The sequence below is a fragment of the Elgaria multicarinata genome, chromosome 5 (assembly GCF_023053635.1).
Source record: "Elgaria multicarinata webbii isolate HBS135686 ecotype San Diego chromosome 5, rElgMul1.1.pri, whole genome shotgun sequence".
Lineage (NCBI taxonomy): Eukaryota > Metazoa > Chordata > Lepidosauria > Squamata > Anguidae > Elgaria > Elgaria multicarinata.
The window spans coordinates 67,211,479-67,227,513 of NC_086175.1; the positions used below are offsets into that span (position 1 = coordinate 67,211,479).

General features: G+C 38.2%; 1 protein-coding gene across 9 annotated transcripts in view; it reads right to left on the minus strand.

Annotated features, from left to right (window-relative positions):
• CASK (calcium/calmodulin dependent serine protein kinase) overlaps positions 1–16,035 on the minus strand; it is a 171,894-nt gene that overhangs the window by 59,197 nt on the left and 96,662 nt on the right. For 6 of the 9 annotated variants that reach the window (XM_063126548.1, XM_063126546.1, XM_063126543.1 and 3 more), the window contains exons 11-12: positions 6,509–6,526; positions 3,426–3,547 (exon numbers count right to left, since the gene is read on the minus strand). In XM_063126548.1, coding sequence (XP_062982618.1) covers positions 3,426–3,547; positions 6,509–6,526 — 140 coding nt within the window. The remainder of the gene's footprint in view (positions 1–3,425; positions 3,548–6,508; positions 6,527–16,035) is intronic. The other 3 variants (XM_063126550.1, XM_063126544.1, XM_063126549.1) reach the window with 1 other exon arrangement.

A 16,035-nucleotide genomic window follows, 5' to 3' on the forward strand; every position in this document is an offset into this window, starting at 1 on the left:
GAACCTATAGAAGGCTTCTCAAGCGTAGCTTCAGTGTCATTAATAACATGAAAAGATTCCCGTGAATAATGATTTACATTGTAACAACAGGGAAATTAGAAGAACCAATTCACTTAAAATCTCTCACTAAAACGGTTAACCACAATACACAAACTCTGAACATTAGAGGTCAGCCAGGTTTGTCTTTAAATCCATATGCTTAAGAAAACTCAAAAATATGGAAAAGGGAGTTGGGGAGTTTCCCTAACTTTTTTTTTTTTTAGAAAAAAAATCTCTATCCCTATTCAGATGAATAACCTGGCAAATTGACTTGCAATATTCCTAAGAATCATTTTGACTGTAAACCCCTCCAGAACTTCATCATACTTTTGAAACGCAAGACTGAAAGCTATATTAATGATATTTATTCCAGGCTGTAACCCAAAACACACTTAGGAAAGAGAAAGTCCTACTAAACTCTGTCAGACTTTCTTCCAAATAAGCATTAAAACTTTATCATTTTGATTTGTTATATGTTGATATTGTTTATTGTGATGCTATTTTTTATTTTGTTGATACCTGTAAACTGCCTTGGAAGGATTTGTATTACGAAAGGCAGGATATAAATAATTGTAGTTAATAATAACTAAAAGAAGGAAGTAGTTTCTAAATCTTTAGTCACTAATTTCAAGAAGACACACATAGATTTCATTTTTTCAGAAACAATCATTAGTAGAGTTCTTAATATTTTCTGTAGAAAGCATATTGATAAGGGCTTATTAATAAGAGCTTAGATATTCAAAATTGAAAATACATAGAAAATTCACAAAATAGTTTAATGTAAATTAAAATGCAGATATGCTTTGTAATTGCTCCGGTTGTTCTTAGGATTTTTTAAAAACTAACATAATTACAACATCGCAACATCACTTACCTTAAAAAGTGCCAATATGAAATAAAACAGCACAAACTTTGTAGGACTACTTCCAGCTACAGTTGTAGTACATGGGACAGACCAAGCTGACATCAACGACTGGCCTCAGACATACAAAAGCTGATATTGTTCTATCACTAAGCAGAAATTTAACTTGTAAATTGAACATCATCTGTATTCAGAATCACCAGCAGAGGTTTTCCTCTGAGAGATGACCAAACTGCTTGATTCCATAAGAGATTTCATTTGGATACATCAATGCAAGCAGCAGTGTAATGGAAATTTTAGGGAGCTGCTGCTGCTGCTGCTGCTGCATTTGTTTCCTAGAAGCAGCACTTGTGTTGTGTAGAACTGGGCCAAGTAAAACTTTCTTAAAGAAAAATAAAATGAAAACTCCTTATGAAAGGATTACATGAAAAATTGAACCTCTTTGTGCTGTTATTTCCAAAGCCAATTCATATAGCCTCTAAGGGACATATTAAAAATTAAGGTAAAAACATTGATTCTCTGCATGGTAACTTGCATGAAAGCCCCAGTGAAGTAAATGACATGGTTCGGATGACACAACGGCCCACTGTGGGTTAATTTACCCTTGAGGGGCTGCAGCACATGGCATCCACCTTTATGAATATGCAACCCACAACTGGGGGTTGCCATGGCTTATCATGGTGTCTGTGCCCAGACGGAGATGGTTATTTGAGGGTTAAACAGAGATGGTTGTTCTGGGGCTATAGAAAGGTTGTTTAACTCTCCCTAGCTGGGTTCAGATGACACAACAAGCTGGGCAGGGGTTGCATATTCAGACTGGTGGATGGCATGTGTTGCAGCCCCTCAAGGGTTAATTAACCCAAGATGGACTGGCCCATTCATACAGAGCCAGCACTTATACAGATGTTTAGGCATTGGTCTAAAACAGGAACAGCCATGGCTTGGCAATGGTGAGATTGCATTACTTCAATATGCTCTATGTGGAGTTACCTATTAAATATGCTTGAAAACTTAGATTGGTCCAAAATTGGCTAAGTTTAACTAGAATTCGTGGAAGATGTTTCCCAGACCAACTCCTGTCCAAATCTTTCTTCCTAGAAGAACCTACCTCCTAGTATGACAGAAATATGTCATAGATCTGTTGGAGGAGCCCTTCTCCGCACCCCACCAATGCAACATATATGCTATGATGGGACGAGGAAGAGGGCTTCCTCTGCTGTGGCACCCCTACTATGGAATGCCCTCCCCTTGGACGCCCGATTGGCACCAACACTGATTTCATTTTGACGCCAAGTAAAAACATGGCTTTTTAACAAAGCCTTTGATGGTTAAACTCACTGGCACGTTGTTTTAACTGTTTTACTGCTTTTAAATTATATATTGTTTTAACTTGGTTCATGGTTTAATTTGTTTTTAACTGTGCATATTTATTGTTTTATACTGTATGCTTTTATCTGTACGCCGCTCTGAGATCTTAATGATATAGGGTGGGATATAAATGTTTTAAATAAATAAATAATAAATAAAGGATAGCTGCCCAGTGTCTGGACCACTGGATGGTGACAAGGATGGAGAACACCAGCCCTCAAGGAGTGACACAGACTTCCAATTAATGTATATGCCCAATTCAAAGTGTTGGCTTTTAACACCATTATTTATAGAACCCCTCAAATGTACTAGGAAGTGTACATGGTTTTTACTCTTACATCTTAAGGTGATTTAGAGCAAGTCTGTCTCCTCCTTCAATATATACTAGATATAGTGAAGAGACTGCTTAGAGTGCACCCACAATCTGAAGTGAGGATGGCTACAAGAAAGAAGACCTTTCTTGGTAGCTGCCCTCCTCATCATGGAAAAAGGTTTGCAAGGCTTGCTCTCTTTTGCTTTAAGTAAGTTGGTGAAGAGATTATTGCTTAGACAGGCATTTGCTGCTGAGGATGTTGGGCGGGACTGACCTTTAGTTAGTCTTAGTTTAACTGGTTTGATGACTTTTTATACCACAATAAACAAACATCTATCTTGGATATGTAGTCATTATCAACTTTAATTTTCTTTGACTACAGCAAACACATTATTTCAAAATTGTCCACAACTATGATGGAAGTTTTATTTCTCTGAGTATTGTACAGTAACAAAGCTTTATTGCTCCAACCCATGGTTACAACAAGCACAATAAAAACAATACCAAAACAAACCATACATACAAGGTCAGAAATTTTGCTCTATACATTTGAGCTGCCAGAGCGAAGTTGGCCAATACCAATATGACAGTCTTATTGTTGGATGAAAACAGAAAGTGCATTCTTTTTGAATCACACCAGCTGGACTTTTTCTCAAACCCCCCCCCCCAATCTAAATATTTAGTATGAATTTGAGACTAGATAGGGCAGTGGAGCAAATAGTGAGGCAGATCCTCCACTTTGTCACTACGGCAAGGGCAGAGTCTCGAGGCATAAGGAATTTTATTATGTATTGTATCTGAGTATTGTAATAACCAAATATTTTTGCACAGGAAAATACTTACATCTAGTAGCGTATGTAGATGCTGATCCTGGAAAACACTATGTAGGAAATCTAAGTCTTTTTCACTGCAATCTGTAAGTGCATGGATTTCCTCTAGGCTGTCCAATACCTGTGAGACTGCTCCTACAGCCAAGCACACAAACAAAAAACCACTTACAGAAAACAATGAACTTAAATTGGAACAAGAATATTTAACTTTATTCACTGTGAATAAAATAAGAACACTACAAAGATACAGGTTTTGCTAAGGAATGAAATGTTATCTGAACATTGTTAAAGAACATAATATACATATTTTCATGTCTTTATATCCTTTAATTTAAGAAGACTTTAACACAAAAGTATTTTAATACAAGGCAAAAGTGTTCCACCATGCCCTTATGACACATGTGTGTCAGCATAAAGCACATAACTGATTGTATTGTAATCCGAATATTCTCTGAAGTCATTAATATGGTCAAACGGAGAGAGTATTGGTTTTGAGAGATTAAGGATGCAATCCTATGAATGTCTGAACAGAAAAAAGTCCTACATCTCCCAGCATTCCCAAGCCAGTGTGCTGGTTGGGGAATGCGGGGAACTGTGCTACATTTTTTTCTGTCTCAACATGCATAGGATTGCACCTTTAGTTTCAAATCTAAGTGGAGCCAAGAACTCACTGTGGCCTTGGACGAGTTATGTTCTCAATCTCAATCTGACATCTATAAGATGTGTATATTGATGACTCCCACAACTTTAAGGGATTGTTGAGAATTAGTAAACTGAGAACTCTAAAACATTCTGCACATAACATGCTACATGTGACATTCTTATTCAAACAGTAGCTTGGTCTTCATTAATTATTCTAAATGACGTTTCTCCTAGAATCCGTTTTCAAAATATTTAATTCCATTTCTTTTTAAAAATGCCTTTAAAAAAGCACACTGGCCTGAATCCAAAAGAAGTCCCCAAAGATGTGGTAGACTTGTGTTTTCTGTGCAATCACCCCACCATCACAAAATGCAAACCTCTTTCCAAATGGAGAGGTGTTTCAGAAGCGGTTTGTGAAAGGAATGGGGATACAAGAGGGAAAAGATCAACAGCATTGGCACAATCTAAAGTATGTCACCAATTAACTCTTTAGCTCCTCGACACTATCTTTTGTCTTTCTGAAAAATAGTAACTATTCATTGAAGTTATGCCAGACAACAGTTATGAGTGCCATATACTAAAACAGTGACATGCACATGTGTAGGTAAATTCAACTTATAGCAACAGGGAAGAGTCTTCCAGAAAAAAATTCCAGAGAAGTAGCAATTTTAATTCTGAAACCCCTGTTCTAGGGCCAGGAATTAGAAACTGAGATACCCAGGATACCAAATTCTGCAGCAAACATCGGATTCCATCATTGCATGGCAAACTATAGTATCTTTAGATGTTGTCACATCCTCTGTTTCTGAGGCTTCGCATTACTCTGAGGATTCGGCTACAGATGGGTAACAGGTCACCATGCTTCAGGGGGAGCCCTGACCTGGCCTGTGAATGTAGCTCTCTCATCATTGGCCTATGGGGATGACTCCTCTGCGGCTTCCCCTTTCCCTAAGTCACACAGGGGCATGAGACTGCAGAAACAGAAGCCAGCCCTTTAAGAACTGCAGTCAGTATTTAAGAGGGGTTGAGCCACTGAAAGATTACATTCTGTCAACCTTCTTCATGACTCCAGTTGACTGCAGTCTTTTGCTCGGACAACAGCTCCTTATGGGGGAATATTCCAGCCAGCACTTCGTGTGCTGTGCTATCCAAGGTCCTGATATGACTCCTGCCTTGTTCGACAAGATCCAGGTTAGACAGTGAAAGCTGTGTTGCAGTCTGCTTTCCTAGGCCTTACATCTAATCAGTACAGGGGTGTTGAAAATTGTACTAATATTTAAAGCCAAAAGGACTCTAGATTGCTAAGAGCTCAAGGTTGGGGGCTTTTCTCTCATAATAGAAAGGTAGCAGAATGAAGATTGAAAAGACCTACTCATTCCCAAGTCAATCCAAGGCAAATAGGGCCAAGTTCCCCCATCTCTACCTGTTGCCAATGTGATTAGACATGACAAATAACGCAAACCCATGGTATTCAGTGTCTGCCACACCAAATCTCAAAGCCAGAGCAAGAGGATCTTGTGGAAGTGGATTGACATTGGTGGTCAGCGGTGAGTTGACATTTGAGAAAGGGAGGTGTTAATATCTAGAGGTTTTATACATGTTTCTCCAATTCTTAGGTTACAACAGGATAAAAAACAAACCTAACTAAAGCATATACTAAGATCACAAAATATATATTTTGTAGTCACGAGAAAGTAATCCTCAATTATATATATATATATATATATATATATATATATATATGTGTGTGTGTGTGTGTGTGTGCGCGCGTGCGCGTGCGTACACACACACACACACACACACACACGGAAAATAAATGAGAGCTGTCATGCAGTCAGCAATACATCCTGTATAACGTAACTACTAGTATATAGTATTCAGAGAAATGTCCGAGATGTCTCAACGAAATCCTTTGGGTGAGCTACATACAATAGAAATGTTATTTTTTAGAAAATACAAATAAATAAATAAATCCAATATCCCTCCCCTTCCATTTGTGCACTGCAAGTTAGTTGAGGTCTGAATCTTCAGCAATGTACATTGGATGGGGATATGACTGGGACACAGTCAGACCTCCCATTCTCTAGAAGGTTTCTTGTACTCCTTTTTTGGGTTATGAGGTGAGGAAGAGAAAAGTCAGGGCTCTACTGAGCCCTTGACGAATCCCGCCATGAGTAGGAAAGGATTGTTCCCTTGATCTTAATACTGCCCCAAAATCAGTTCTCTGGAAAAAATGTTTTATTATATTTATCTACTAACTAGTGTGAGATGGAAAGATAGTTAAAAGTTTTTAATAATAATAATAATAATAATAATAATAATAATAATAATAATAATAATAATGGCAGTATTAAAATTGGGATGTTGTAAAGGAGAAAAAAGTAGATTTAAACATGCAAAGCCAAACACAATAGCAGAATGCAAAGCTATAGAGGAAAACAAAGGGATACCTACTTTCTGCGGCTAGAAGTCCTAGCAGGAAGGCAGCATTTGAACAAACAACAAATAGCATGAAGATTTCAAAATAAGCAATTATAAAAGCTGCAAGTTGGCACACTAGCTTAGCCACAAAAAATGTGAAGACACAGACACTGTTGTATTTATATTGGTATTTTAATATGTTTGTAAAATGAAGTGTGAAATAAAACATTTAGAAATAAATTTTCACTATGTTCAGCACTGGACTTTCTGGTAGTTACTAAAATTAGTCAAGTACGATACTTCTCCTACCAATTATGCCAGTTGGGAGTAAGAAAGCACTGGTGTACAGGGTATATAGCATACTGAAAATCAGTTAGTATAAAATGCTACAGCATCATAGCTTTACACATCTTTAGCAAACTTGGACTGTAACCCTATGCAATGCTGTGAAATCAAAGGGGCTGATTTCTGAGTAGCTATGCATAGGATAGCACTGTTAATCTACCAAGCAATACAGTTGTTTCCAAAGCATTAAGTTGTGAGATATATTTGAACATTTTTTGTACTTGTAGCAGAAATAAGAGTAAAATTATAGCAGAATTTGTTATAGCTTATTAAAAATTATCTTAAAATTGCTCAGATACAAAAAATATTGTGACTAAATGTTTTCAATGTAAGGTGGAACATTAGAGCTAGTATGATGCAAACAAAACAGTTTTATTGTACAAAGGCATCTAACGGAGAGTTGGTCCTAATGTTTACAACTTTTTTTATTTCTCCACTTTCTGTGATGCTTGCTAGTTAAAGCAAGTACACTTTGAGAAGCAAAATTAAGATCAATGAACTCTGCCTATGGTTTACAACCAAAAATAGGCATGGAAACAATAAGGGAGAGAAATTAGGAAAAGCTGAAGGAGGCATGTCACACAACTCCAGAATGTAATTAGAAAAAGCACAAGAGATGCATGTTGGGAAATGTCTTAAAGAGAGGTACAAACTCTTGAATCCATAGGTAAAGGCAGAATATGGGTGATAAGAAACTGTGATCAGATACTCCCAGAAAAAAATGTGTTCTGTTCAGATTCAGTGTTTAGGTTTTGGTTTTTTTTCCTGGTGGCAGTGAAAACAGTTTGGATTATGTACTGGAAATTCTCTTACCCACATAATAAAGGAACTGGTAAAATTATGGGAGACTATAGCAATGAAGAAGCTGACAAAATTGAAACAGATAAGAGTGGAGAAAAGGGAATAGTTGAGGAATTTCAGCAAAATTATAATAATTTATGGCATGCAATTGTAGCAAGCAAAATCCAAGAAATCTTCTCCTTTCAAACGTTTTAAGCCAGGTTTAGGGCGTTCTTAGAATGCAATATTGCAACCTATCTTGGTTCTAATGCTCTCCCTTTTTGCAAACATGCTCTTGACAAACTTGCCTAAACCTAAGCAACGAAAACATTAATCTTGTAAACAAATAGGTGGAAACTATCACTGAGATTCCTAAAATTAGGAGCAAGCTAACTTCCAATAATTGTTTAATTTTCAAATGCAAAACTCCTTTAGTATCTGTTAATTTAATTCATTTTAAATCATGCCTTTCCTGCCATTTCCCTATTATGCAAAATAAAATACAGGAAAATAAGACTATAAGTCTCAAATCCTCCCATTAATATAATCAATTGTAGTTATGCAGATTTATGCCTTAACAAAGGCCTTAAACTGAAAGTTTTCATAATGACTTGTAAGGACTATTGAAAGTTCTTTAAAAGAGAAAGTTCAAAAATACTTGCACTAGGTTCTGTGATTTATTTATTTATTTACAATATTTATATACCGCTCCACATCTAAACAGATTCTGGGGCGCTGAGTAATAAAAGATAAAAGGAATAAGACATCAGATTGAAAGTTTTAAAAAACAGAATACCAATAAAAACCAGAGCTGGTCAATCAAGGAAGGCTTGCTGAAATAAAGAAGTCTTTAGCAGGTGCTGAAAACAACACAATGGGTCAGTTTGCACGACACAAGGGTGGTTAATAAGCTACGGTGGCTTGTTAATCATCCTGTGGATGCTGGCCTGATTTACATCATTACCCTTGCCGGGTGTGGCTTCTTAAGTTGTCTGAACCCAGCAAAGGCAGGTTGCTGCCATGGTTAAGAAACCATGGCCTATTGTAGCTTTTGGGGGTGGTTTGTTAACCACTTCAACAAGCCACCTTTGCCTGGTTCTGATGACTTGAGAAGCTGCGGTGGAGGGCTTGAATTGGTGGGCTGCAGTGATCATGTGAACCAGGTCAATGATGGTGCCTGACTGACCTCCAGAGGCAGAAAGTTCTACAGAAAGGGAACCACTATACTGAAGGCTCTACTCCAGATGGACTCCAACCAGGCCATAGGTCCATGCAGAACCACTAGTAGCATTCCATCTTTAAAATGTATACATTTTAAGACACAATACAATAACACTGAACAATACCTAATCTGAGAGTGAAAGGATTGATATATAGAAGGAAATATTTTAGTTCACTAGGAAGGTGCAGTGCTTTAAAGACTGCATATTGAGCCACCTTGAGTGCTGTTTTTTGGTAGAAATGTAGGATATAAATGAAATAAATAAATATTGCATTCAGTGAAAAATACCAGCTACATAGTTACAGGCCATTTTAAGTAAATGATCCTAGAAAGTTCCCTTTGCCTGCCATCTAGTGGCAAATTGACATTTGTTCTGAGAGACAAACTCAAATCCTCATACAAAATAAAAACTGACAGTGAGAGAACTGTTCAATTATTTTTTTCACCTCATAGAAAAAGAACAGAGATTAACTTGCTGGAATGTTCAGTTATTTCAACACTAACTAAGCTGTTCACCTTTAGGGCATTAGAGCAAAAAGACAGAAAGTGATTACACTTTTTTGAGGCAGGTCTATTTAGAGATATACAATTTCTGGACTTTTTCTGCATTTGGAAAGGCGGGCTGGACATTTTGGAAAAGATTAAAGCATATGCAATACTTACTTACTCAAACCTGCATTTATTTCTGTTTTGAAATGCATTAATTATAGCTTAGAATATAAAATTGTACTATTTTCATATGGTCTTGCGTGCCATGGTCTTGCGCCTTATCTTTCCTCTCTCGTTTCATTCTACCACCCCCCTCGTACCCTCCATTCTTCAAATGCTATGTTTGTCTCCCGCCCAAGAGTTTCTATCTCTCCTGCCTGGCTTTGTTCGTTCTCTTTGGCTGCCTCGTTTGCTTGGAATGCTCTTCCAGAGAATCTACGAACTACGAGTTCCAGCTTAGATTTTAAAACGCGTTTGAAAACTGATCTGTTTTCCATAGCTTTTGGTATTTTAGCCTGATTTACTGTTCTCATTGATATGATTATTCCCTTATTTCTGTTTTGTGTAGCCCCTTCCCCCTTTCATATGTTTTAATGTGATTTTAGACTGTAAGCCTCTAGGCAGGGTATTGCTGTTTTATTCGTGTATTCTGTACAGCACCAAGTACATTGTTGGTGCTAAATAAATAAATAAATAAATAGTACTACTGTTTGGCATAGTTATAAAATTTACAGAGAAATCCCATGCATGCTTCCTCAGAAATAAGACCCTCTTACTCCTGGGTAAGCACACACAGGATAACAGCTTCAAAAGTAGAAATGCTTTAGTTTTGCAGCAGTCAGTGACTTGTGGCATGAGATGGAACAAGTCAACCACAAGAGAGATGTCAGGTCAATACACAGAAGATGCAGGATACTTGAATCTAGTAACTCTAAATTAAATCAAAGGTCACAAGGGCAAGACAAGTAGTAATTAATAAACAACAAAGGACCTGTATGCTCCTCTCATGAATTACAGCCCAAGAGGCATGGCCTTCAGGACCTCTAGAATGTCCTTCCTCAGCTCCCTATTAAACCATAGCCTTCTTTAATCCAAAAAATAATTTCTGTGTTACTATGTTAATCTATTAATTACAGTGATGCTCAAATTAGTTACTGTGGTTCCTAAACATTCCAGGTTTGTAATGAAAGAATATCAAGCTGATTTGTATTACTTAGTCTTTCAAGCACTAAACACACAGCATTTCATACATTTTTCTTATTTACAACCAATTTATTAAATGCAGCAAATTAAAAAAAGACAAGATGTGAAAGTCTACTACTGAATTCTGTTCTTTTAAAGTTAAAACTACAATACCAACATAAAACAGAATTCCTAATAAAACTAGGCATGTCAGAACAAGGAAAGGAGTCTTTCAAAGTGGCTTATATACCACAAATAAAAAGAAGACAGTCCTTGCCCTAAGGCTTACAAGCTAAAAAAAAAGTCATAAAAGGAAAAAGCGATGGAAAAGGGAGTGGAAAAAAGCAAGTGAACTTTCAGCACTCTGCTGCTAAGATCATCTTCTTGGCTCGCCGCTCTGACCATGTAACTCCACTTCTGAAATCTCTTCACTGGCTTCCAATTCACTTCAGAATCCAATATAAACTTCTCCTGTTGACCTCGAAACCTTTTCACTGTCTAGCTCCTTCCTATCTCTCCTCTCTCATCTCACACTATCGCCCCACTCGTGCTCTTCGCTCCTCTGATGCCATGTTTCTCGCCTGCCCAAGGGTCTCTACTTCCCTTGCTCGGCTTCGTCCATTTTCTTCTGCTGCCCCTTATGCCTGGAACGCTCTTCCAGAACATTTGAGAACTACAAGTTCAACCGCAGCTTTTAAAGCTCAGCTAAAAACTTTTCTTTTTCCTAAAGCTTTTAAAACTTGATTTTGTTTTGACTTTATACTGTTAGTTTTACCCTACCCAGTGCCTGTTTGCATTCTCTTCCCCTCCTTATTGTTTTATTATGATTTTATTAGAATGTAAGCCTATGCGGCAGGGTCTTGCTATTTACTGTTTTACTCTGTACAGCACCATGTACATTGATGGTGCTAAATAAATAAATAAATAAATAAATAAATAAAAATAAATAAATAATAATAATCAGCACGGCTGGTGGAATGGCCCTGCTTCTCATCTCTTCTCCTTCTGCTGCAGCCTGCTGGAATGGCCGGTGATAGTGAAAGTTGAGCAAGGAGCCTTCATGAGGATGGTATTACAGCAGGACTGTTACATCCTGCTGGAATGGGTGGTGGTGGTGGCAGGAGCTTGATGGACGTGGCCGTATAGCAGGGTTGGGGGAATGGCTCTGCTTCTCATCTCATCTCCCTCTGTTGCTTTAAATATTATGCCCCAAAATGAATGTACCTCCAGGGTGGTTCCAGACAAGGCTTTCATTGTACAATCGCACTTCCTCATTGAAAGAACTTTGTTTTCAATTTGTAGCCCTCCCATGTTTTCCCACTGCTTATTAGAAAAGAAAATTGTTAAGGAAGAAAAGAAGGAATAGCTGCACATCGCCTTTTGAGTGTTAGAACTAGGAGCCATCCATCTGGAAGTACCCACCATATCTTTTGTGATCTGGGTTTACCCAAAGGAAATCACAATTTGCTAAGGTAAATACGCACACAGTGTACATGAAGTAAAAAAAAAAGGGGGGGGAGGAGTTGAGAAGATGCATCATGTGCTCACATTATGGAGTAAACTGGAACTGATTTTTCAGTTGCCTTTCAATTTTGTTTGGCTATCAAGTAAACAGGCTGAAATGTAAGAACATAAGTTGAAATTTCCATTCTGAATGTTCTGCTAGTAACAACGATATGTATTCCCATTGATTTCCATAAATTTTAGGATAAAAATTGGTATGAAATACTGAATAGATAACTAGCTGAATACTAAGAATCATCATCATTATCATTATTATTGGCAGCAGCATTTCTATAGCACATTTTAATGCTTACAAGCTTGTAAAGAGAACAATACTCTCCCCATATTGTAGGAGTCAGGCCAAGGCTGAGAGCTAAGGCTTACTGAAGGCTCCTAGAAAGTTCATGACTGAGATCCGATTTTAGCCAGGGACTTCTCAGCTCTCAGGTTATCTATTGGGCAGGATCCAACAGGGGTCTTCACCAAAGGGACTGTGCAAGCATTGGGACTGGTAGGGGCTGGCTGCACATGGAAACCCCCATCCCACCCATTGGATCCTGCCCAATGGAGGGCTGCACCTGCACTGGGACTGACAGGGCTGGCTGTATGTGGAAGGCCCCTATTGGATCCTACCATTAGTCACTGCATATCAGATTTTGAATTCTACAGCCCTGTTTTAGTTAAAATAAATAAATAAATAAAGAGTACAGCTCAATCCAGGAAGCAAAGGATTAAATCCAATGTTGCACTAGCATAAGTCTGCTAATGTGATGGGAATTTCATTCTTTCATCCCCTCTGCAACCCTTCATACCACCTAAATTTCTGCTCAGAAGGCTTACCTGAAGTAGTTTTTGCAGGTGTGGGGTGGGGGTGGGGCTGCGGAGAGGAAAGGAACTCATAACCCCTCCCAGTTCCACTGATGGAACTGCTTCCAAAAGTGGAATGACAGTGCTGGATCTAACCCTAAACTTCCCACTGATAATGCTATGTTCGTTATCCAAGGTTGTATTGTACAAAACGAAATAACTAAAGAAAAAACAAGACCCTATTTGTTATAATATATCACTATCTTCAATAAGGAAGAGAAATGCTGATGCCATACAGAAAATAAGAGGAACTATACACATTTTAGAACAGGAAGAATGACACTGAAGTCATCCAAGTGGGCTATTTCTTCTACCAAGATTGAGTAACCAGTTTTTAATGGCACACAAAATCAGCTGGTACATAAAGAGCTAATTTTACTATTACAAGCAGCAGCAAGAATGATTATAGCCCTATACCAGAAAATGATAATAGGATACACTATGAATGGATGGTTTCTGAAAATCTGGGAGTGGCTCTTGCTGAAAAACTAGCACAACACAACCAATTGATTAGAGGGATAATCAAGCAGGACTCATTCTTTGAAACATGTTTCCCCTTCTTTACATGTATTAATGCAGAGTCTGCAGATCAGCATCCAGAGTGCACAATCCTATTTTTGGAAGGGTGTAATAACCAGCAAGGCTAATAAATAAAAATTGATTGTTTTGTGGCTGTAACAGAGCTTCAAATGCTTCAAAGCAACCTAGTGTGTTGATGTTTTTGTTGTTATATAAAGTATAATCAAATACTTTAAAATGGGAGAAAAAGGATTGAAGAACAAGAAAAAAGTAATTCCTTGAATGTAGCCTGAATTGGACTGAAAAGACCTCTTGAGTAAAGAATGAGTAATGTGAAATCTTGAAACAATGTTGAAAACATTTACTGTCCTCCAGTTCTGACCCTGTTTGTGTCGATCCAAAGGGAGAGGTGGGTAAGAAATATTATTATTATTATTATTATTATTATTATTATTATTATTATTATTTCAATTTGTAATGGATCTGAGACAAAAGTTCAGTATTTAGTTGATCCTGAACCAGCAGGTAATACTTCTCATTCCATTTCCCAAGTTACTTTAACAATAACACGCTCAGAGGTCTTTGAAAAATTCAGTTAAAAAAATGTTTCTGCTAGAATTAATTGATTCTTATAGGAATATATTTTAATGTTCATATAGGAATATATTGTAATATTTCACATGCTTTTTTAAATTAAAATTGTAGCTTAGGAGAGTATAGGCCACTATCTCCATTTTAGCTGAGTATCTGGAAGATAACCTATTATGCAGGTTGGTGCAAGAGTCTTGCAACATGTGTAGGGACTTCAGGGGCAAATATTTAACACAAATTCAATACATGTCTACTATCAAATTCAGTGTGGCTTACTCCCAGGTGAGTGGAGATTTATCAGATGGAAAAATCGTAAATTGGGCATCCTCCTCCCTGTGAGGAGATCACATGGCTTGGCGCTAATGCGTCCTTCCTGGTCAGGGCCATGGCAATAGGGAAGTGGGTGGCTATAGCAACGCTGCCCCCTTTTCTGTTGCCATGGCCCCAAAGGGGAAGGACAGGTGCCGCGCTGAATGATCTCAGCTGTGACAAGGAGGAGAGATTCTTGCAAATGGGGATGGGACGTGCAAAGATCTCTCCTGCTCCTGACAGCTGCTGCACAGACCCTTCCCCCCCCCCCAATATCGGTGAAAGGATTTCTCTCGTGGTTTGATGTTTATTTATTTATTTATTTATTACATTTCTATACCGCCCAATAGCCGGAGCTCTCTGGGCGGTTCACAAAAATTAAAACCATTCATAATATAAAACAACAGTATAAAACCATAATATAAAATACAATAAAAAAGCTCAACCAGATTAAAAATGTTACACTTCCAGCTATGGGAGACATCCTTAGCCCCTCCCCGCTGCGATTTGTTTGGGAATCGGCTTGAGGGGATAGAAGGAGCGATCGGCAGTGCCCCATCCTGGGAAGCACATGGAGACCCCCGATTGCTCCACCCCACCCAGGGACAGCATGCTTGGCGGCTTCCCAAGTGTTTCCTGGGATGGAATTATTTCCCGTACCAATAGAGGTGCACTGGGCAAGACCAGCAGGGGTTTCTGCTGCTCTTGCCTTGCGACTCTGTAAACATGGGAAATAATTCAAAGAGCCCGCCACACAACACGATGATCAGTGGTTGTGCAGAGAAACAATTCTGCAAACCGTTGGTTATCTCTGTTGGTTATTTCTGGGAAATAACTAACCATGGTGTGGTTTTTGCCCAACAGAAGACATGTTAGTCAACGGGGGACTATTTAAGCAACGGCTGTTTAAATAGTCCACTGTTGACTAACGTGTTGTCTGAACTGAGCCAGTGAGTTTGAATGGAAGAACCTCATCCCAACTGTCAAGCATGGTGGTGGGAATGTGATGGTTTGAGCCTGCTTTGCTGCCTCAGGACCTGGATGGCTTGGCATCAATGACACAACCATGAATTCTGCAGAGTATCAGAAGATTCTAGAGGAGAATGTCAGGCCATCTATTTGTGAGTTGAAGCTCAACCAAAAGTAGGTCGTGCAACAAGACAATGACCCTAGACATACAGTATAAGCAGCTCTACAAAAGAATGGCTACAGAAGAAATTCCACCAAAATGTTGCGGCAAGACCTGAAGTGAGCTGTTCATGCAAAGAAGCCTTAAAATGTCACTCAGTTGAAGCAGCTCTTAAGAAGGAATGGCCCCAAATTCCTCAAAACCGATGTGAGAGACTGACCAACAGTTACAGAAACCACTTAGTTGAAAACATTGCTGCTCAAGGGGATACCAACAGGTATGGAATCTAAAGGTTCATATACTTTTTCACAAATGGATATTGAATGTTGAATCAGTTGTAAATAAATAAATGTTGAAAAAGCATCATGTTTGTGTGCCATTTGTTTAAGTAGGTTCTTTATCTAGGATTGTGGGGTTGGATTAAGATCTAATAGAATGTAAGCCTATGCGGCAGGGTCTTGCTATTTACTGTTTTACTCTGTACAGCACCATGTACATTGATGGTGCTATATAAATAAAATAAATAATAATAATAACATTTTAGGTTGGAAATATGTGACATTCCTAAGGGCTTCACAAGCTTTTTCTTGTCAGTATACATTCTTCAAACCACTGAATAACGGA